Genomic DNA, 23704 nt, shown 5'->3' on the forward strand with positions numbered 1-23704 from the left:
TGTATGTTGTTTGTGCAACAGTATCTTAAATCAAAGAGGAATATGCAAAGCAAGAATAAATTAGCTACAATAAGTATCGAAGAGAAAACATGCATGTAACCAAGGTTTATAGGGTCCCCTAGGAAACACGTACCAACACTTTAGTTCCTATCCTGTCACAGTAACTCTTCCCTGGCATTTTAATTCGTTGTCATCTCAAACACTGTATTCAAAGTGCCCACTATTATATTCTAAATATAGAATTAGAATAGTCATTCTATTTCCATGATTCCAACAGTTTTGCTCTAATTCACAAGTCAAATCGCATTTGCAACATTTGGTTAAAAAGAAGTCCTAGATGATTTGCCCATATCGTGCAGCCCTACGTGGCAGTGAGCAGCCCTACGTGGCAGTGTGCAGCCCTACGTGGCAGTGTGCAGCCCTACGTGGCAGTGTGCAGCCCTACGTGGCAGTGTGCAGCCCTACGTGGCAGTGTGCAGCCCTACGTGGCAGTGTGCAGCCCTACGTGGCAGTGTGCAGCCCTACGTGGCAGTGTGCAGCCCTAAGTGGCAGTGTGCAGCCCTAAGTGGCAGTGTGCAGCCCTAAGTGGCAGTGTGCAGCCCTAAGTGGCAGTGTGCAGCCCTAAGTGGCAGTGTGCAGCCCTACGTGGCAGTGTGGAAATGACCTCAAATGAGCAGTGGTGTAAAGTACTTAAGTAAAAATACTTTCAAGTACCACTTAAGTTGTTTCTTTTGTGTCTGTACTTTACTATTTTTGACAACTTTTACTTTTACTTCACAACCTTCCTGAAGAAAATACTGTACTTTTTACTCCATACATTTTCCCTGACACCTGAAAGTATTCGTTACATTTTGAATGCGTAGCAGGACAGGGAAATGGTCCAATTCAAGCACTTGTCAAGAGGACATCCCTGGTCATCTACTGCCTCTGATCTGACGAAATCACAAAACAGAGGACGTCCCTGGTCATCCCTACTGCCTCTGATCTGGCAGACTCACTAAACAGAGGACATCCCTGGTCATCTACTGCCACTGATCTGATGGAATCACTAAACAGAGGACATCCCTGGTCATCTACTGCCTCTGATCAGGAGGACTAACTAAACAGAGGACATCCCTGGTCATCTACTGCCACTGATCTGATGGAATCACTAAACAGAGGACATCCCTGGTCATCTACTGCCTCTGATCAGGAGGACTAACTAAACAGAGGACATCCCTGGTCATCTACTGCCACTGATCTGATGGAATCACTAAACAGAGGACATCCCTGGTCATCTACTGCCTCTGATCAGGAGGACTAACTAAACAGAAGACATCCCTGGTCATCTACTGCCTCTGATCAGGAGGACTAACTAAACAGAGGACATCCCTGGTCATCTACTGCCACTGATCTGATGGAATCACTAAACAGAGGACATCCCTGGTCATCTACTGCCACTGATCTGATGGAATCACTAAACAGAGGACATCCCTGGTCATCTACTGCCTCTGATCAGGAGGACTAACTAAACAGAGGACATCCCTGGTCATCTACTGCCTCTGATCAGGAGGACTAACTAAACAGAGGACATCCCTGGTCATCTACTGCCTCTGATCTGGAGCACTAGCTAAACACAAATTCCTTGTTTGTAAATTATGTCTGAGTGTTGGAGAATGCCCCTGGCTATCTGTAAATAAAAAAATAAAAAATAAAATGGTGCCATCTGGTTTGCTTAATATAAGGAATTTGAAATTATTTATACTTTTACCTTTGACACTTAAGTACATTTTATCAATTACATTTACTTTTGATATTTAAGAATATTTAAAACCAAATACTTTCATACTTTTGCTCAAGTAGGATTTTACTGGGTGACTCACTTTTTCAATACATTTTTCTAGTAATATCTATGAACGTATCTTTACTTTTACTCAAGTATGACAATTGGGTACTTTTTCTACCACTGCAATTGAGTGCAGGAAATGCAGAAATGATAAGTGCTGAAATTTGTTTTGGTTGAAGTTGAATTGAACAGTATAAAACCATCAGAATGGAGAAAGACTCATTGAAATCACTTAGAATGTATGTGTTGCCACCCTGGGATCACTCACTACTCATAAAGCACCCTAGGATCACTCACTACTCATAAAGCACCCTAGGATCACTCACTACTCATAAAGCACCCTAGGATCACTCAATACTCATAAAGCACCCTAGGATCACTCAATACTCATAAAGCACCCTAGGATCACTCACTACTCATAAAGCAAATGTAGAAATGTCTTATTCAAAAACTAAAAATACCATCAAAATACCATCCTTTTTTAAATTTTTTAATATTGTGATATAAAGTGTTGGCCATATCGCCCAGCCCTAGCAGCAGGGTTACTCTATTGGTCCAAACATAATCAAAACAATCTTTCGAAACCCTTACTGAAAACAACAGCAATGCACAGCAATACAATTGACCCTACGCTAAGCCTCGCACCTTTTGGTTACTGTTGCATACTGATATTTTCCCGAAAAGCCCAATTCCCCATTCCACCAGTGGCAAAATCCTCTCACAATGATCTCAAACTGTTTCTAATACACAATGAAATTTAACACAGACTACCTTTTGCTAATTGGTATCCCCCTTTCCCTATCCCTAATCACAAAATTCTTCGGTATGTTGTGGTGGACCTGTCATTACAATTGCTTCATGGGAACCTGGTACAGTTGCTATCCATTGGTGCGCTGTGATTGGTTGCCCAACATTATGGGGCCCTACAGTTGGCATATTCTGTAGATGTGGTGGTGCCACAGACACAACCAAAATGGCGTAAGAACCCCAGCTCATCAAGCCTGTCTGTAGCAGACTCCTCTGATTATCTTGTCTAGTCCAGCGCGGGCCGGGGCAGCCCGGATTTAGCGGGAGAGGAGGAGGGGGTGTTTTGAAAAGATGCCAAATGGGGAGAAAATACACTTTCTTTTGTGCTCCATCTCCACAGGGTGTAACAGGCATGGATGCGAAACAAGTGCAGTTATACATTTAGCTCGTACTTAAGAGTTTCACACATGTAAACTCAGCAAAAAAATAAACATTATCTCACGGTCAACTGCATTTATTTTCGCAAACCTAACATGTGTAAATATTCGTATGAACATAACAAGATTCAACAACTGAGACAAACTGAACAAGTTCCACAGACATGTGACTAACTGAAATTGAATAATGTGTCCCTAAACAAAGGGGGGGATCAAAATCAAAAGTAACAGTCAATATCTGGTGTGGCCAGCAGCTGGATTAAGTACTGCAGTATATCTCCTCCTCATAGACTGCACCAGATTTGCCAGTTCTTACTGTGAGGTGTTACCCCTCTCTTCCACCAAGGCACCTGCAAGTTCCTGGACATTTCTGGGGGGAATGGCCCTAGCCCTCACCCTCCGATCCAACAGGTCCCAGACGTGCTCAATGGGATTGAGATCCGGGCTCTTCGCTGGCCATGACAGAACACTGGCATTCCTGTCTTGCAGGAAATCACAAACAGAACGAGCAGTATGGCTGGTGGCATTGTCATGCTGGAGGGTCACCCCTGGTGAGACAAAACTGCGACTCGCCAGTGAAGAGCACTTCATGCCAGGCCTGTCTGGTCCTGGGAGGGTGCATTTGTGCCCATCGGCAACATTGTTGCGAGTGATGTCTGGTGAGGACCTGACTTACAACAGGCCTACAAGCCCTCAGTCCAGCCTCTCTCAGCCTATTGCAGTCTGAGCACTGATGGAGGGATTGTGCGTTCCTGGTGTAACTCGGGCAGTTGTTGCCATTCTGTACCTGTTCCTCAGGTGTGATTTTCGGATGTACCGATCCTGTGCAGCTGTTGTTACACGTGGTCTGCCACTGCGAGCACAATCAGCTGTCCGTCCTGTCTCCCTGTAGCGCTGTCTTAGGCGTCTCACAGTACGGACATTGCAATTCATTGCCCTGGGCACATCTGCAGTCCTCATGGCTCCTTGCAGCATGCCTAAGGCACGTTCACGCATATGAGCAGGGACCCTGGGCATTTTTCTTTTGGTGTTTTTCAGAGTCAGTAGAAAGGACTCTTTAGTGTCCTAAAGTTTTCATAACTGTGAACTTAGTTTCCTACCGTCTGTAAGCTGTTAGTGTCTTAACGACCATTCCACAGGTTCATGAATTGTTTATGGTTCATTGAACAAGCATGGGAAACAGTGTTAAAACCCTTTACAACGAAGATCTGTGAAGTTATTTGGATTTTTACGTATTATCTTTGAAAGACAGGGTCCTGGAAAAGGGATGTTTCGATAAGTTCAACCAACTATTGATATCAAATTGATAAACACAGCATCTAATGGATGACACCTTTCATGGCTTTGATCACTTCAACAAACTATAAAATTAGACCCAGGCTGTGACACTACAGGCATTAGAGTACAAACAGTTCCAAACAAGTAGGCTCCATGGAAGTCTGTCGTAGTTGTGCATTCATTCCTCATCCAAGCTAAGTTTCAGTTAATATCATGGCATTTGTATGCAAAGCGCTGTCCTCATTTCTGAGCATTTAGATCTACCTGTTACTCCTGCTAAGAAACGAGGGGCCAAATAGCTTTGTTCAAAGTAAACTAACAAAACAGGACTGCTTTCAGCTGAAAATGTGATTGTTTCCCCCTGATCTCTGTCAGAGCACATAATGTCTCACTTCTTCCAGTTGGAGTGATAAGCAGACAGGGCCTGAGACCCAAGAGCCTGCTTGGAGCTGGATGGACATTCCAGCCAGGATTACGGGATCTGACATCATCACTGTTTTTAGCTGTTTTACAGTACGAATGAATGGGCCTGCAGTCTTTGTGTCTGACGAACAGCATTAGGACAACACAGGCTTTAAGAATATGCCATTTGTTTTCCGAGAGGGGGACCTTTTCCGTCTATTCAATTTCTAAGAAGTCAAGACAATTTTTACAAAAATATAAAAAAGCTTTGCTGAAAAAACACTTGCACTGTCCATAGAGTTAAGTGCCCTACTTTTAAGTCCCATCAAACTTCCTCTTGTGAATTGAGCCTGGAACTTTCAGCCCATAGAGCACTTCCCCATAGAACCCTTCCCTGTGCATCTCCAACTGTTGTGTCACATTTAGTCCCAGTGTGTGTTATGGGTGCTGCAGGTTGAGTCTGATGAGTGTTTAAAATGCCATGCTTTTTTAGGACTAATTCTCTATTCTAAACTACAGATGAGAAAAAAATGTTCTCACTCTGACCTGAAGAACAACAGAATGTTCTCACTCTGACCTGAAGAACAACAGAATGTTCTCACTCTGACCTGAAGAACAACAGAATGTTCTCACTCTGACCTGAAGAACAACAGAATGTTCTCACTCTGACCTGAAGAACAGAATGTTCTCACTCTGACCTGAAGAACAACAGAATGCTCTCGCTCTGACCTGAAGAACAACAGAATGTTCTCACTCTGACCTGAAGAACAGAATGTTCTCACTCTGACCTGAAGAACAGAATGTTCTCACTCTGACCTGAACAACAACAGAATGTTCTCACTCTGACCTGAAGAACAACAGAATGTTCTCACTCTGACCTGAAGAACAACAGAATGTTCTCACTCTGACCTGAAGAACAGGAGCATACTTGATGAAACAAGGCATTGTATTTGATTTTCCCTTTATAGTGAAGAATCTGGACTTCTCAGCTACAACTGATGAATGTAAATAATACATAGCACCATGATTGTATGGCATACACCATCTTGGTTACTGTAATCCACCTCAGTGAGCACAGCAAGAGGGGGGGAAAAGTATCATAATCCAATTTGAGGTCAAAGTATTTATCAAGTTATGGAACCTGCCTGAAAAGAAAGGTAAATAAACTAGTTACATAAGTCATCCCTGTACCTTTTCATTTGTGAAATTTGCCATTGAGCGCTGACCCACAGAGCACACTCCAAGAGTTCTGATAATGATCTGAGGAAACAACAAACAAGCCATCCTGCACCACTGTCTGCTATGGCAACTCCTTAGCATGCTACGAATGTGATGGTGGTTTGTTCGGTTGACTGGGAGGCAAAGTCTTTTGTCGTTTAAGCATTCCTTTTATAGATCACAACTTGATATGTATGTGCAGATTTTTTTTTAAGGAGAGAGAAAACGAACCCCAGGAAATGACTTGTGAGATGGGTGCTCTATCATCCTATATGTGATACAAAATAGGGCTGTCCCTCGTCTGTTCTCTTGACCAATCGATTGAGCTAAAAATTTTAACGTGTATTTTTCCATATTGACACATCCTATGTGTTTTAATCAAATTAGCCATATTCAATGAGCTTATTACTGCTTTAAGCACACACTTTGATTAAATAATTAAGACTCACAGTTGACTAGAGGGAGTCTGACCAGCAATTGATTTGATTGTGCCGGGCCGGGCCGAGACTTGCCTTGCTATGTGACTAGAACCCGTTGTCTCTCTCCTTCCTATTGCAACAACTACTACAGATCATCGAAGTGTATTATCGCGCTGTCCATTTTCCTGAAGCTGCAACATAATAACAGCCATTTCTGACTGAAAAGTTCTGTTACCGAAATCCCTCATTTGTTTAGGAAAAACATCCCCTATTCCCTCAACCCTTGCTCTCGTTAGGTGACATGTTCGCATCGCATAGACCTACTCGCATGGGACTAGTATTACTAGAGAACGTTGGTTATGTAATCATTACTCAAGAATGTCTGTTATTCCAGAGGACGATTCGGGTGGGATTAGTTTTTTCCCCAAATTGGCCCATGTAATTCTTTCTTTTGTCCCCAAAATAAATGGACAGTTATGACTGAAGCCTGGAGCTTTTTATTCTAGGTGTGGAGATACAGTATTTCAACATGTCCATGTGATAGGGCCCCACTGATAACTCCAGCTTGGTTCCCAAGTTTCTAAACCATACCAAACCATATTTCCCATAGTGTCAGCATAATATTTGAATTGAGGAAGTGTGACCCGACCCCCCCCCCAGTAAAAACTAATCCCATCCGAATAGGGCACAATAAGGCCTAACCTATAGCATATCATAATCACATCCATAAATTGGTTGTAACAAACTTTGAACATCGTAACACGTTGACACCAAAATGGAAGCAGAGGACTTGACAAACTCGAAACGAGGGAACATTTACTGATTGCTCAGGAGGTGAAGGTGATGTGTGGAATAAATGTGACTAGTTGTGGAACATACTGGATATCAAGAAAAAGAAGGCAAGGAGCCAGTGCTGAGTGCACATTATGTGTTCCAAACAGGTGTTGTATAGATTACATCATCATTAGTAGGCTTATTATTATGATAATATCAAGAAAAGGGAGCATTGTTATTATTATAAATATTACTTTTCCGACAATTTGGAACCATGTTGACACTAAATATATTATAAATAATACCAGAGAGGCTATTTGAATGAAAAAAAGTGTAAAGCCTTATGTTTATTACAGCAAACTGATTCAAAACAAACTAATTTATGAAATTGTTTACTTGACATGTCATTGCGTGAGGCTTGGTGCTGACAGAATCAGTAGGCTATTAAACAAACAGTCAAACAGGCAACAGAAGCAGAGTGTCTTATTTCTGTAGATATATTGATGATTTTAAGAAGTCAGAAACGTTTAACAGTTATGACTATTGATTGTAGACTAAACTAATTTTCACTCCTCGCCTTTCTTAGACAATAATACAAGGGCTGTTTTCTCGTCTCCGTCGCTGCCTCCACCACATTGCCCCTGGGGCGGCAGGGTAGCCTAGTGGTTGGACTAGTAACCGGAAGGTTGCAAGTTCAAACCCCCGAGCTGACAAGGTACAAATCTGTCATTCTGCCCCTGAACAGGCAGTTAACCCACTGTTCCTAGGCCGTCATAGAAAATAAGAATTTGTTCTTAACTGACTTGCCTGGTTAAATAAAGGTAAAATTTTAAAATTAAAAATTGTTCTCAACACCAATATGCTGGTTACCTGTGCTATTGTGCACATAGCAACATGGTTTAGGAAAAGGCGCCACTTCAACATGTTATTTTTGTTGCTACTGCTTGACTAAAGATATCTTGGTCGACCAAAAGCCTATCGATAAAGAAATCGTCCAGTCGACTAAACCGGGTCAGCCCTAATAGCAAGGCAGAGAAACTTCCATCAGAGAGCCATTAATGAATCATGTTGAGGCAGGTCACACAGAAAAATTGTATTTGGCTAGCAACCACATGGGGGTGGAAGGATCTTTCAGTACTTAGGGTGAGGTACTGCACAGTCTACTGAGTTACAGCTGACAGTAAAGGGTAGAAAGATGTGGGGAACAACCTAATAGCACCCTATGGGGAGACGGACATAGACCGTGTGGAGTGAGTTCTGTGCCCATCTTCTGTGGCTCAGTTGGTAGAGCATGGTGCTTGCAACGCCAGGGTTGTGGTTCAATTCCCACAGGGGACCAGTTTTAAAAAAGTATGACAATTAATGCACTCACTACTATAAATCGCTCTGGATAAGAGCATCTGCTAAATGACTAAAATGTCAATCTTAGAACACAGTTTCTACTGTATTTTAGGCTATGTACCTTGTTTTTAACATAGCTAGGTCTCGTCTTTTACTGTACCTTGTAACCCCAATTTCTACTGTAGCTAGTCTCTCTACTCAGTAATTGTAGCTCGATTCTGCTGCAGCTCATCTCTACTCTAGCTTGTTTCTGTCCGGTGGCCTTTGATCATTTGCTTGAAGGCAACAATAAATGGAATGTGGTGTTGCTTCAGTCCCTTTCTCAGGATGCAAAGTTAGGGGATCTTAATGAGGGGCGTTGTTGCCTAATGTGACCAGAGAACCTTTGGTAATGAGCGGTACACATTCTAATGGTTCTCTTTTGTGGGCCCCCTCTTGTAAAAGCCGCAAAGGGTAATGCAATAATTGTAGTAGAAGACAGGAAATGCTTAAAATTCAAGAGGGCAGGATTTGTTATTTTGTTGTTGTGCGATACAGAAGAACATTTACATGTGAAGCAGAGGGGGACTATGAGTGAAATAGGCCTTTTGTGCATAGAAATGTGCATAAATAAACCAGCTGTTCCCAGCACTTCGAGTATAACAACCAGTTAAATGTATATGCCTGTTGCTTGGTTGTTGGCGGATTAGTGCAAGGAGTTTGGTTGGGTAATCATACAATGTGTTGAAAACATCAGGAAAACAGCAGCAAGTTATCCATGACAAAACATAGACAACCTCCCAAATACCAATTGTGTTTTTGCCAAAGACTAACAACAATGTATTTGTTGCACCACTGCATATAAACCTACCTTAAAAACAACACACCATAACCATGTACATATCACCCCCAAACCCCTATACTTGAGGGGTTCAACAAATGCATTAGGGCTCTCCATCCAATCAGGCATCAGTATGGATTCTGTGTGATTGTACAAAAGGGGGATATATATATATTTTTTAAGGTTAAGTGTGTATTATCCTCCACCACATCCAAAAAATGAATAATTTTGCGACAGAAGTGGTGTCACTCTCTAATGGTCTCCTGCTGAGCTGTCTGGATGAGCATTAATATGCTGGGGATGATGAGCAGTGAGCACCGCTGGGCTGCATACCAAATGACACACTATTCCCTATATAGTACACTACTTTTGACCAGGACCCATAAGGCTCTGGTCAAATGTAGTGCACCACAAAGGAAATAGGGTCCGATTTGGGACGTAGACTGTATCCCCATCCAGATCCAGATGTGTGTGACTGGGCCCTGGGACCATTGGCCTGAGTCTGGCAAGCCTAGGGCAGAAGCAGGTAGACTAATGACCATAGACATGGCCCTTCTGGCAATCCTTTGAACACATAGCCTAGCCATTCTATTGCATGATATATATGCATGTACACTAGCGGTCAAAAGTTTTAGAACAGCTACTTATTCAAGGGTTTCTCTTTATTTTTACCATTTTCTACATTGTAGAATAATAGTGAAGACATCGCAACTATGAAATAACACGTGGAATCATCTAGTTACCAAAAAAAAAGTTAAACAAATCAAAATATATTTTATATTTGAGATTCTTCAAAGTGCCACCATTTGCCTTTATGACAGCTTTGCACACTCTTGGCATTCTCTCAACCAGCTTCACCTGGAATGATTTTCCAAAAGTCTTGAAGGAGTTCCCACATATGCTGAGCACTTGTTGGCTGCTTTTTCACTCTGCAGTCCGACTCATCCCAAACCATCTCAATTTGGTTGAGCTCAGGGGATTGTGGAGGCCAGCTCATCTGATGCAGCACTCCATTACTCTCATTCTTGGTCAAATAGCCCTTACACAGCCTGAAGGTGTGTTGGGTCATTGTTCTGTAGAAAAACAAATGATAGTGGCACTAAGCCCAAACCAGATGGGATGGCGTATCACTGTAGAATGCTGTGGTAGCCATGCTTGTTAAGTGTGCCTTGAATTCTAAATATATCACAGTGTCACCAGCAAAGCACCCCCACACCATCCCACCTCCTCCTCCATGCTCTACGGTGGGAAATACACATGCGGAGATCATCCATTCACCCACACCGCGTCTCACAAAGACACGGCGGTTGGAACAAAAATTCTCCAATTTGGACTGCAGAGCAAAGGACAAATTTCCACTGGTCTAATGTCCATTGCTCATGTTAACTTTTAAGAAGGAACACCTGTTAATTGAATTGCATTCCAGGTGACTACCTCATGAAGCTGGTTGAGAGAATGCCAAGAGCATGCAAAGCTGTCAAGGCAAAGGGTAGCTATTTGAAGAATCTCAACTATAAAATATATTTTGATTTGTTTTACAACTTTTTTGCTTACTACATGATTCCATGTGTTATTTCATAGTTTGTCTTCACTATTATTCTACAATGTGGAAAATAGTAAAAATAAAGAAAAACCCTTGAATGAGTAGGTGTTCTAAAACCTTTGACCAGTAGTGTGAGAGAGAGGAGAAAGAGACAAGAGAGGGAGAGTAGAGAGAGAGAAAGCATGTGTGTACTTACTCCCTTACTACATTTTAACAAAGATAACCCAAAAAATAAATGCAGGACTTAAATCTGAGAAACTGTCATAAGATATAATCCTTCCTTTCCTTTCCCTCAAATGAAATCTAGAACCAGATTCATGAGATCAAGGGGAAGTGTAATTAACCTTGCTCCTAGGCACCCAACCAGCTCTGGTCCCCTCAGTACCAGCAATCTGCTGGCGCCACAACCTCTGCAGAGAGCGGACCTTCCTATCGACAGGCCACCCACATCCCAACCCGCTTTGATTATATTTTAGGCCAGGGGCTGTGCTCAGTAGGACACAGCGTTGTGGAGTGTTCAGATAGGAACAGGCTTATATTATGTGGAACAGAACAGATGTCAGTTGCTCTATTGGTGATATTTCTATCTACAAGGTGGTGAACGTTACGGCCCAGGCAGTCGAGTAATGGAACCTGCCACTTCCTCAAAATAACATCAACATACTGTAGCTCCGTCACGACGGTGTGCAACATACAGCTCAAGTAGCATTGAGGTGAGGTGTGTAACTGACAATCACCCTCTATTGAGGTCAAAGTTCTGCTTGGTGGAAATCCCATTCGTTAAAGTGAGCAGAATGCTTTAGTTCAATCTCCTTGTGGCTTGGCTAGGCCCAGTTTACTCAACCTGGCATCAGAGCCATACGAAACACACTATACGTATTTCTGAGAACCTCCAAGACATATGACATGTACTAATGGTCTAGTTACTTTAGACAAACAAAAGTAGGGAGGTTGGTTCACCTAAACTGCTACATAAATTATCCTAACCTTTGGTGATTAGGAGAACTAACGACAATGTAAATTCTCCCCATAATTATTGTTTAGATGCAACAATCTACCTCCTCTGAGAGAAAGACGTATAATACTAGATGTCCTCCAAGATGTATGATCATTTACATCATCCAATTCGTATGCCATTGTATGACCGGGTAAGACGTATGATACTATACATCCTCTAATTCGTATGATATTGTACAACTACTATTCCACTCATAATGTAAACTAATGTACATAATAAATGGTGATTAACAGATTTACGTACCAAATCCTACGAATTGCACTGAGACCAGGTTGGTTTACTATGCACTGACTGACCTCTGCCTGGTGCAAAGTAAATGGAGCTTTGACTCAGGAGATGACTTCGAGTCTTTGCCCCCCACCTCTGTGCAAATGGGATTTTTAGGAGTGTAGAGTGATAAGCACAGATGGAAGACTGTTTCTCAAGGCAGGCGCCAGCAGCACATGCCTCGTTTCAAACAAAACCGCCACACACACTGAATCCTTGAGTCCCAACAAGCGATCTTTTTAAACAGGAGACCAACTTGCTTTTTGTCCAACTAACTGCTTTGGGATGTATCAACAAGAAACAAGTATTTGTGTTGATGTTTCATTTAAAGAAAACTAAGTGAATACTACTGTTCAACAGACCATTACATAGGCCTAGGCATAATAATATGCAAATAACATGCAGTACAGTAGCTATACCTGAATGTATCAGAATGCACATATCTACATAAGAAAATATCTAGGCAGCACAACTGGGATTTCAGAGTCCAGGTCACAATCACGCCATAAAATAAGAATTTGTTCTTAACTGACTTGCCTAGTTAAATAAAGGTTCAAACAAAATAAAAAATAAAACAAACCTTGACCGAAATAACAACAAGCACAACAGGGTCAACTATGGCCTCATCATATATTCCATTCTTACATCACATAAATACTCAAATAATATAGTGGAGAGGATTCTCGATTGAATCATCTTCCTGCATAAAATATATAGCCGTTTTGATATTGCATGAAAAGCACACAACGCATTAATCATAGCAACATATGCATAATTATAGGCTGCTCTTAATCAGATGCACACGTTGCCTCCTCTCTCCACATGAGGCCTACTCTACTCCTGTATTGACTCCTCGCTTTCATCTCACTATAGTGGCTATTGCTGTATTGGATTGGATAGACGATGACCATCAACATGATCTAATATGTACAATCAACTCTATTCAAAAAGCTGTTTAGTTTCAAGATGCTCTACATTCGATCGCGTTCCCGCGTCATATGACCCGCGGCAGCGAGCGCACATATCAGGGACAGTAGGTTCTGTCGGGCACGCAATAAAATAGGCTATAACATTATCATAGACCTACACTGTGATATGGATGCGTGTGAAATATTCTGACTATTGCATGCATGAACATGTGATAGCTGGTCGATATTTGACGACTGCTTTCTATCGAATACCCACCTGAAGAACATGAGATCAGAAAGACGCCGAATGCCAGTTTCGTCGCTGGTCCCATTTTCGGTCAAATGTCAAATCCTTTATTTCGAGTAAATCCTGGTGCCACGAATCCTATGGGATTAGCGTCCAAAGTATCAGAGTACCTTTTTATAGCAAAAGCATCAGGTGACTGACTGATTGAAAGAGCTGCAATGCCTGTTACCATACAGCATAAAAATGTCCACTTCACAATCCTTAGTGTTTATTGTATTCTTGTGGCATGGGACATGGTTTGAAACACATGTAAAAACAAAAAAATATCTATAAAGAAAACTAAACTAGTGCAAAAAAAAAAACCACTTGATTAAACCGACGAATAGCTTGTTTGACTACTGGTTAATGTACTTGCAGCATGGTGTATCCATTCTGCACACAATAATGCAACATTGTCGCATTTTAGAAACAATGTCTAGCGCTAGACTGACTATGTCCCAGCAAAAATAATCACAAACTGTTACTTTGTTGCAATTTTTCCGACTATCTAGCGATAATCTTTCATCTAGAAAGCTATATGGCATCACCGTTAACATAAACCGGATTTGCATAGGTTTAAGATTGCCAATGTTGCTTACTGGTTACCTCACCAGTTAAATCACCAATGCAATGAGTCGAGTTTGCGTAATTACATTTTACTGACCAAGTTTCACTCTTGCAAACATTACACCTTTCCCAAAATCACATCCAAAGGAAAGTTGACGCCGGAGAAAACATTGACCAGGCATTCTACCGAAGGCTGTGTGTATTCAAAACGTTGTTTGTCCACAACATGCAAATAACGCAATATTGTCTCTAGCGGTCTTCAAAATCCAAATCTTGAATCACAGAAACCATATTTCGTATTTTAGATATGTCAATCGAGAAAGGATTGCAGTCGAGCTACACTGCTGAAGGTAAATACGAAACCCGTGAAGATAGCCCGATACGTTAGCTGCTGGCTTGGTCGATATCGATTCAATCAATGTTCACTCGTGCGAACGGGAAGTGTGGCATACAAGAAAACAACGAACTAGAGAATTAAAATGAATCCTTTAGATGTAGTTTGTCTAATATTGACGTTTTTCTCGGTCATATAATTCTCATCTCCTCTCCAAGTGCACAACTGTACTCAAGATGGCTGCTTGCATGGATTGTTTTTGATTTTTTTTTCTCCATACTCATCTGTCACTACGCGGGTGAAGCTGTGACTGACACGAATAACGGCCAATAGAAAACGACAAAATATCCCCTATCCGTCACAGCTTTATAAAAGCTCTACCAATCCCGTGAGGCATTCTCTTGTCTTGTGTCCTTGAATGAGAGGCAATAAACACGCCCAGGCGAGTGTACTGTGAGTAAAGGTATTGATGATGGGATGGCTGCAGATACGCTGATCAATAAAATTACTGGATATTTTTGTGAAAGGATAGGAAACGTAGTTTTGGTAATTGTTTCCTAGGAGACGCTAATTAGGGTTACATATGCAAAACCTATAAAACCACGCAAAACTCTAAACTCTCTATGAAGGCATCTTTGGGACGTCCCAACTCTGACGTCACGTCATTGAAGTTGACATTTAACAAGGTGGTAGCTAGTTTTCCATCCAATTGGCGAGAGATTTTCATGTAATATTCTTAGAAACTGCATAAAGAAAATTTGCATTTTCCCACCAGTGGTTTGTTTACAGTAAACGGACTTTGTTGCGGCTAAAAATCTGTGCGTGAGGACATTGTGCAAACAAAATATACTTTTTCGCTAAAGTTTTCATGTATCCTACCCAATAAAAAATCTGAAGTTTAATGTATTTCCTATGAGGGATTGTATCTTGAAACTGATGCTACATGCATGCAATGTTTTTATAGGCAAAATGTCACTTTCTTTGGTGAAAAAATTGTTTCCCCAACCTTAAAAATCACCGGTTGAGCTGGTGTGTCTTGTCTGTGTGAGAAAATAACATGTACATATGGCATGTAGATTTAATAATTTAAGTGGAGATGGAAAACATTCTGGTATTTTAGCCTATATTCATTCATATTGATCAACCAGTCTAACGAGCACATGGATCTACAAGCATTTCGCTACACTCGCATTAACATCTGCTAACCATGTGTATGTGACAAATAAAATTTGATTTGATTTGATTTGATTTGAGGGAGCTAATTTATATGCATTATGAAACCAATATACTGTATGAAACCTGCACTACTGAGGTGCTTTGGAATTCCCCTGGAATTAAACTGTGGTTGCTCCAAATTTACATTTGAAGTGGAATTGAAACAAGTCCAACCTGACTGTCAACCTCTGGAAAGAAGATTTTTTTTTTTCTAACTTTCTAGATTATATTGAATTATGTAAAAACAGGTGATTTAAATGCATTATGATGAAGTAAATTTGGATGTTAGTTAACAATTTGAGAACTAGAATATGCTCCACATTAGTGTCAGTGTAAGCACAACATGTTCCATGAGCAGTCCCTGGAATTAAGTAACCACACCTGACCTCATTTTAACCAGGCAGGTCAGTTAACCCTACAAACAAATTCTTATTTACAATGACATCCTACCCAGACAACAGAGGGCCATTTGTGCACCACCCTATGTACTCCCAATCACAGGCAGATGTGATACAGCCTGGATTTGAACCAGGGACTGTAGTGATGCAATTAGCACTGAGATGCAGTTCCTTAGACCACTGCGCCACTTGGAAGCTCTAGTTCTGCAAACATATAACCCAGGTCACTAAGTTGACCTAAAGAAAATCAACCTAAGCTTCAGTACGCATGTGGAAAATATCAAGGACACTAAGAGAGGATAGAAAGCCAGGATTTAGTCACATTTACTCACACCCAAGACCTGTCTCTCCAACCTACTTATGAGGCTATTAGTTTATCTGCCAAATCACTTCAACACTCTCCTGAAACATGGGAGGTATTTGGTTGTGGGGTTCTATATATCACAGGAATACCCAAGATGCCAGGCATTCGTCCCCTGGATGAGCTCATTAACTTTTAATCAGAGTTCTAAAAGTGCAAGAGATTATCCCAATGGATATCAAAGACTTTGCGTGAGATGTCAGGCAGATGTCAGGAGACAGGCCATGCATCTGTTAGAGCGCGTCGTCCCTGTCAGGCTGCTAATGTCCTTGAGAGAGCGTACCCGTGTCTTTCTTCTGTGAAGGTAATTACTGTACTATTTCCCAGGATTCAGTTCTGCCAAGTAGCCTAGGACCTATTGTACCCAGTACAAGGTTTAACTCACTCAAAATGACCACTGTGCTTTAACTATCTGGTCAATCTTATTTGAGTACTTAAAAGGCAACTCCCACATATGAAATTACACTTTTGGGTTCATGTAAATTACAACTCTAACCAATGTAGTGCTCAACCACATACTTGCACAATGTAGGCATACTTCACCCTAGCTCTTGCGAGTAGGTAATCACTTGGCTTAAGCACTAGTAAACCACATTACACCCTGTCCTCTTAAATCACATTAATGTTGAGCCTTGGCACATGTTAAGAATAAGAGCCCATTTCCTTCACAGTAAGGCATATACAGTTGTCTTTTATCACCTTACTGTCAGTCCATATATACCAGTTTTTATCCTTGCACTATAATTACTATTTAAACGATTGTTTGTACACCATCCCTGCATGATTGAAAACTACATTGTCCCAATAGGCGTCATATTACCATTTCCATCTCTGTTTAACAGCTATATTTTAGACCTTTGCTAATGTAATGTTGTGCAGATATGAAACTGCATGTTAAATCTCACTGGCAAATGGCTGCCAGATGTATATGATCACTTATGACGTTGCTGTGGTGAAATTAAGTCATCCATGCATACAGAACTTTGCGAGATGTTCATAGCAGAAACACTCTTTTAATTTTGAATCATTGTCAGGGGACAAGCCATTGGAGGGAGGGAGTTGCAGTAGTCTCCCTCCAGCTACTTAACTTGATTTTGCTATTTCATTGAAATTACAATAAAACCACATCATATTTGGTCAGTTTTGGATACAAGCATTATTGTGAGAAGGATTGTGCACCATTCATTACAGTATCTGGCACTGGTTAATGTGGGTTGGCAATGCAAAGCTCCCTGTCACCATTGTAAATCAACACTAATTGAAGTTGAGAGGAGAGCTGAGGGGTTGGTGTGTGTGTGTGTGTGTGTGTGGCTGCTTGGTGACAGAGGGAGTAGAGGTGACGGCAGATTACCAGTGTGACCTGGGTAGCTATGACATTCCTCCCTGCTCCACTAATCTCATATCCTCCCTGACGTTACCTAGGCTGCAGTGTATGAGTGTGTTCATGTTTTAAAAGTTGACATAGCCTACTTTCTAACTAAGGCAATGGCTGATGATAGTTACTAGCCTTTACAGGGAGCCCATTATGAGGGACTCAGGTTTTAATGACATATAATGACCTACACTACTAGTTGCTACACTGGCCTCGCCCAACTGAAAGGCACTTACTGCGAGGCCAATTCAATGTTGACTACTTACCATAATCTTTTGCTAATCAACTTTCTTTATCAGGATTTTTTTGCCATTCCCTCTCCCACTCCCACACCCTCCCCCACACCCTCTCCCTCTCACACACCGTCTTGCTCTCCCACAACCTCTTGCTCTCCCACACCCTCTCCCACACCCTTTCCCTCTCCCACACCCTCTCCCAGACCCTCGTCCGCGTCCTCTCCCACACCCTCTCCCTCTCTCACACCCTCTTCCTCTCCCACACCCTCTTCCTCATCCACACCCACACCCTCTCTGACACCCTCTCCCACACCCATTCCGTCTCCCACATCCTCTCCCACAACCTCTCCCTCTCTCACACCCTCTTCCTCTCCCACATCCTCTCCCTCTCCCACACCCTCTCCCACACCCTCTTCCTCGTCCACACCCACACCCTCTCTGACACCCTCTCCCACACCCATTCCGTCTACAACACCCTCTCCCACACCCTCTCCCTCTCCCACACCCTCTTCCTCATCCACACCCACACCCCTCTGACACCCTCTCCCACACCCTCTTCCTCATCCACACCCACACCCCTCTGACACCCTCTCCCACACCCACACCCTCTCACACCCACACCCTCTCCCTCTCCCACACCCTCTCCCACCCTCTCCCTCTCTCACACCCTCTTCCTCTCCCACACCCTCTCCCACACCCTCTTCCTCGTCCACACCCACACCCTCTCTGACACCCTCTCCCACACCAATTCCGTCTACAACACCCTCTCCCACACCCTCTCCCACACCCTCTTCCTCATCCACACCCACACCCCCTCTGACACCCTCTCCCACACCCTCTTCCTCATCCTCATCCCCACCCACACCCTCTCTGACACCCTCTCCCCACACCCACACCCTCTCACACCCACACCCCCTCCCTCTCCCACACCCTCTCCCTCGTCCACACCCACACCCACTCTGACACCCTCTCCCACACCCATTCCGTCTACAACACCCTCTCCCTCTCACACCCACACCCTCTGCCTCTCTCACACCCTCTCCCTCTCTCACACCCTCTTCCTCTCCCACACCCTCTCCCTCTCTCACACCCTCTTCCTCTCCCACACCCTCTCCCACACCCTCTCCCACATCCTCTTCCTCTCCCACACCCTCTCCCTCTCCCACACCCTCTCCCACACCCTCTTCCTCATCTACACCCCCTCTGACACCCTCTCCCACACCCTCTTCCTCATCCTCATCCCCACCCACACCCCCTCTGACACCCTCTCCCACACCCACACCCTCTCTCTCTCACACCCACACCCTCTCCCTCTCCCACACCCTCTCACACACCCTCTTATCCTCCATATCTCACTGTGAAACAGGAAACCCAGAGGAATCAGATGGTGCAGCATACCTCATTAACCCTGCTAGAAAAGGACGTCTCAATTCCTTTAGGAGGCCATTACTTACTGCAAGTAAATCCTTATCATCCACCAGTACTCCCTAAATCAAGGATACCGACGTGATTTAAGTTACTGGAAACTAGGTTTCTAAATGAACTTCCATGGCATACCAGTAAACACAAACACTGCAGCCCCAATTTCCTACCACATCCTCTCTCTTCATTTGTTATGCAACCCACAGTGAACAGGACTCCACCAGGGATACACACACTCCACAGCCTGTGGGGAGTTATTCTGTTTGCTAGGGGGACCTATGAGACTTATTCTCCAGGCAAGCTTCGCTTCAGGGAATGTTGCAGAGGAATAGCATTTAAAATGAAAGCTTATGGTACAAGCTGTTCCTTCTAGTTCTCTTTGCCTTTATGTAACAATTGCGTGTTCTTCAACCACCATGCTCTCTGGATGGTCTCTGAGGTCCAGGATGCACAAGTTATGTTAGGACTGTCAACAAGGCTGTGTTACAAACAAAACACAAAACAATGTCTCAACAAGTAAATGCTGATCTGCTTCAGCTCTTTAGTGTGTGCGTGTACGTGTGTGCGTGTACGTGTGTGCGTGTACGTGTGTACGTGTGTGCGTGTACGTGTGTGCGTGTACGTGTGTGCGTGTACGTGTGTGTGTGTGCGTGTACGTGTGTGCGTGTACGTGTGTACGTGTGTGCGTGTACGTGTGTGCGTGTACGTGTGTACGTGTGTGCGTGTAAGTGTGTGCGTGTACGTGTGTGCGTGTACGTGTGTGCGTGTAAGTGTGTGCGAAGGCATGCTCGCTCGCTCATGAGAGTGGGTGTATTAGTTGGTCGATGAGGACCGTCAAATATCCCAAAGTAAAGAAAAAATATAATAATAAATTCCAGCTATAACTCTGATGCTGAGAAGGGGATCATATTCAGATCAATCTTTCCCATGGAAGCCATCCTGTTAACGTTAAGGAGGAGTGATGCTAACCTAACGTCAGCTCCCATCCGGCTCTGTTGATTTAGCCGCTCGCCCGTGGATGAAATAAAAAGCAGAGGGCTACTGCCAAGAGGGGCAGCGGCCAAGGCCCGGCAGCTTGGCACAGAGGAGAAAAGGCAGTGCCATGGCGATGCATTCCTCACACTAGGCATTCAACTGCTCGTCTAATACTCCTCTAGTACTGCATGGCTTCATCATTATCTGAAGTTCTATTGGAATTAGAACACCTGTAAAAGGTTTGGAATTTGGCTATTGTGTTCTACCTGCTGTAGCGGTTCTCCAGAAGCAGTAATGGTGTTGGTTAGTCAATAGAGCTCTGATAATGAATAGTCTCAAAACATCAGTTTAATGTATTTTGATAATCTAGTAATCGACGTAGATGTGACATTCGGTGTGTCCTTCATGAAATATGCAAAGGCTTTGTTGTGTTATGAATGGCTTTTGAATGTACTCTTATTAAATAATTCTAATCAGGATTTCAAAAGCTTTGTCCCTGTGTGAACATGTATGTTTGTATGCTTTGTGAGTAACCTCTACAGGTCTTTGACTGAAATTTCAAATGAACTCTAGTGACGTTTCAGCTTGGGTTTGTGCCATAACTTCAACCTCCCGCAGCATTTATATACAACAGTGGGTGGAGTAGTGTGTAGAGTGGTTGTGACAGTATGACATGGGTAAACTAAGGGATGTGTGTTGCATTTTGCCCTTGAAAGGTCATGCAGTCCACCCCTGCAGTGTTGCCGCCCCACACCTCACCATGCTTCCTGTTTTTCAGTGGATTGTGTGTTTATCTTTGCCATTGGTCATCAAATTTTCTGACAGGGGCGACTACCCACGCTGGGTGAAGGAGAGTTGATGTTTGTTCGGGCGCCGTGACACCCACTAGCCCCAACGCTAGCCCCAACGCTAGCCCCAACGCTGCTAAACCCTTGTGATTTAAAGAAAGTTGTCCACTCACCTTCACCCCATGAACCCATCCATCGCTGACCCATGCTCTTTGTTAGAGCTAATGACACTGCTGCCTGATGCAGACATTTCATAACACTAGGTTGTGGACTTTTACCATGAGTCTACTAGTAACTAAGAGTAGATAGTTGCCTATGTCCAAAAAAATATTGTATAGCCCACAGAGACCTTGCCGACATCCTTCAAACTAACTAGATAATAAAATGGGAGGTTGGAAACAAAAGCTTTGTTAGGATTTAGAAATTAGGTTCACAGGTCAGTAGGAAATTTCTGAAAATCAACAACAGTCAAACGTCAAATGGCAATAAACGTGTGCTAAACAAGTAGAGTAAGTAAATAGATTCCCTTGTTTCTCTTCAGCTTCTCCATTTCTACCACCCCCCGCTCTTAACCCAGTTCAATGTGTATTTAAGTGAAAATGCCAGAGAAGCCGGTGTTTGGAGGAAATATTGACACTGGTGTTGTTAGGCCCGAGACAAAGTCGAGTGTGTTAGTCTAAAAGAAATGTGAGATAATGTCTAGATGCTTTTTATAGTGGAGATCAAGTTTATAAAGTGCCTGGCTGAGCTGATGAGACAGTGGATTGCGCAATCAGATGGAACAGATTAAACAGGCATTTTAACGTCATAGATTTAGCCGGTGGTAACTTGTGGAATAGCCACCGGCTGGAGTACAGTTTTAACCAATCAGCATTCAGGATTAGAAAAATAATGTCAAGAAGAGTAGATCTACATTAAAGTGTAAGTGATAAGTATAAAGCTAACTTCAACCAGGCAGAAACATCACACAGTTTTGTAATGTTTTGAAAGGGTAAGAGTCTCTTTCGCTCTCTCTCTCTCTCTCTAAAATCTTAATTTGAATTCAATTTCCTCTCTCTTGACTGGGAGATGAGATCCCTGGTGTGTCTTTCCACAGAGGTGCAGTTGCTGTGCCAGCCTGAGCCATGTGTGGGTGTGTGTGTGTGTATTTTGTGTATATGTGTGGGTGGGTGCAGCTAATGGCCTTTCTCCAGTAATTAAAAAGCCACTTTATTTCATCAAGCACTTCATTGTTATTTGCGAGCGCTCTCCAATGTCTACCTCTGTGCTTGACTCTGGAGGGCAGGGGGAAAACAACAGTGGGTTCTGAAAAGTTTGAAACAGAGTACCACCTAACACAGTTATCACCCCATTAGAGGCCTGGTTTGTGTAGTAACACCTAGAATGGTATTGTTTCTACTCTCTTTACCGCAATCACGTACAACCTCTTTGTGGACCACAACCCTACAAAGTCGTGCTATAAATTCACAGACAACACAAAGATTCCTTGATGTCCTTCCAGATTCCCTCTGTCTACCCAAGGACGCCAGAGGACAAAAATCAGTTAACCACCTAACTGAGGAACTCAATTTAACCTTGCGCAATACCCTAGATGCAGTTGCACCCCTAAAAACATTTCTCATAAGAAACTAGCTCCCTGGTATACAGAAAATACCCGAGCTCTGAAGCAAGCTTCCAGAAAATTGGAACCGAAATGGCGCCACACCAAACTGGAAGTCTTCCGACTAGCTTGGAAAGACAGTACCGTGCAGTATCGAAGAGCCCTTACTGCTGCTCGTTCATCCTATTTTTCCACCTTAATTGAGGAAAATAAGAACAATCCGAAATTCCTTTTTGATACTGTCGCAAAGCTAACTAAAAAGCAGCATTCCCCAAGAGAGGATGGCTTTCACTTCAGCAGTAATAAATTCATGAACTTCTTTGAGGAAAAGATCATGATTATTAGAAAGAAAATTACGGACTCCTCTTTAAATCTGCATATTCCTTCAAAGCTCAGTTGTCCTGAGTCTGCACAACTCTGCCAGGACCTAGGATCAAGAGAGACACTCAAGTGTTCTAGTACTATATCTCTTGACACAATGATGAAAATAATCATGGCCTCTAACCCTTCAAGCTGCATACTGGACCCTATTCCAACTAAACTACTGAAAGAGCTGCTTCCTGTGCTTGGCCCTCCTATGTTAAACATAATAAACGGCTCTCTATCCACTGGATGTGTACCAAACTCACTAAAAGTGGCAGTAATGAAGCCTCTCTTGAAAAAGCCAAACCTTGACCCAGAAAATATTTTTAAAACTATTGGCCTATATCGAATCTTCCATTCCTCTCAAAAAATTTAGAAAAGGCTGTTGCGCAGCAACTCACTGCCATCCTGAAGACAAATAATGTATACGAAATGCTTCAGTCTGGTTTTAGACCCCATCATAGCACTGAGACTGCACTTGTGAAGGTGGTAAATGACCTTTTAATAATGGCATCAGACCGAGGCTCTGCATCTGTCCTCGTGCTCCTAGACCTTAGTGCTGCTTTTGATAGCATCGATCACAACATTCTTTTGGAGAGATTGGAAACCCAAATTGGTCTACATGGACAAGTTCTGGCCTGGTTTAGATCTTATCTGTCGAAAGATATCAGTTTGTCTCTGTGAATGGTTTGTCTGACAAATCAACTGTAAATTTCAGTGTTACTCAAGGTTCCGTTTTAGGACCACTATTGTTTTCACTATATATTTTACCTCTTGGGGATGTCATTCG

General features: G+C 42.8%; 1 protein-coding gene across 1 annotated transcript in view; it reads right to left on the reverse strand.

Annotated features, from left to right (window-relative positions):
- Nucleotides 1–14454, reverse strand: part of LOC112225629 (activin receptor type-2A) — a 679452-nt gene extending 664998 nt beyond the window's left edge. Inside the window, exon 1 of the mRNA XM_024389747.2 lies at nucleotides 13275–14454. Within this exon, the coding sequence (XP_024245515.1) occupies nucleotides 13275–13329 (55 nt within the window). The 5' untranslated portion in view covers nucleotides 13330–14454. The remainder of the gene's footprint in view (nucleotides 1–13274) is intronic.
- Nucleotides 14455–23704: the final 9250 nt, after the last annotated feature.

The sequence above is a fragment of the Oncorhynchus tshawytscha genome, linkage group LG26 (genome assembly GCF_018296145.1).
Source record: "Oncorhynchus tshawytscha isolate Ot180627B linkage group LG26, Otsh_v2.0, whole genome shotgun sequence".
In the NCBI taxonomy this organism is placed as follows: domain Eukaryota; kingdom Metazoa; phylum Chordata; class Actinopteri; order Salmoniformes; family Salmonidae; genus Oncorhynchus; species Oncorhynchus tshawytscha.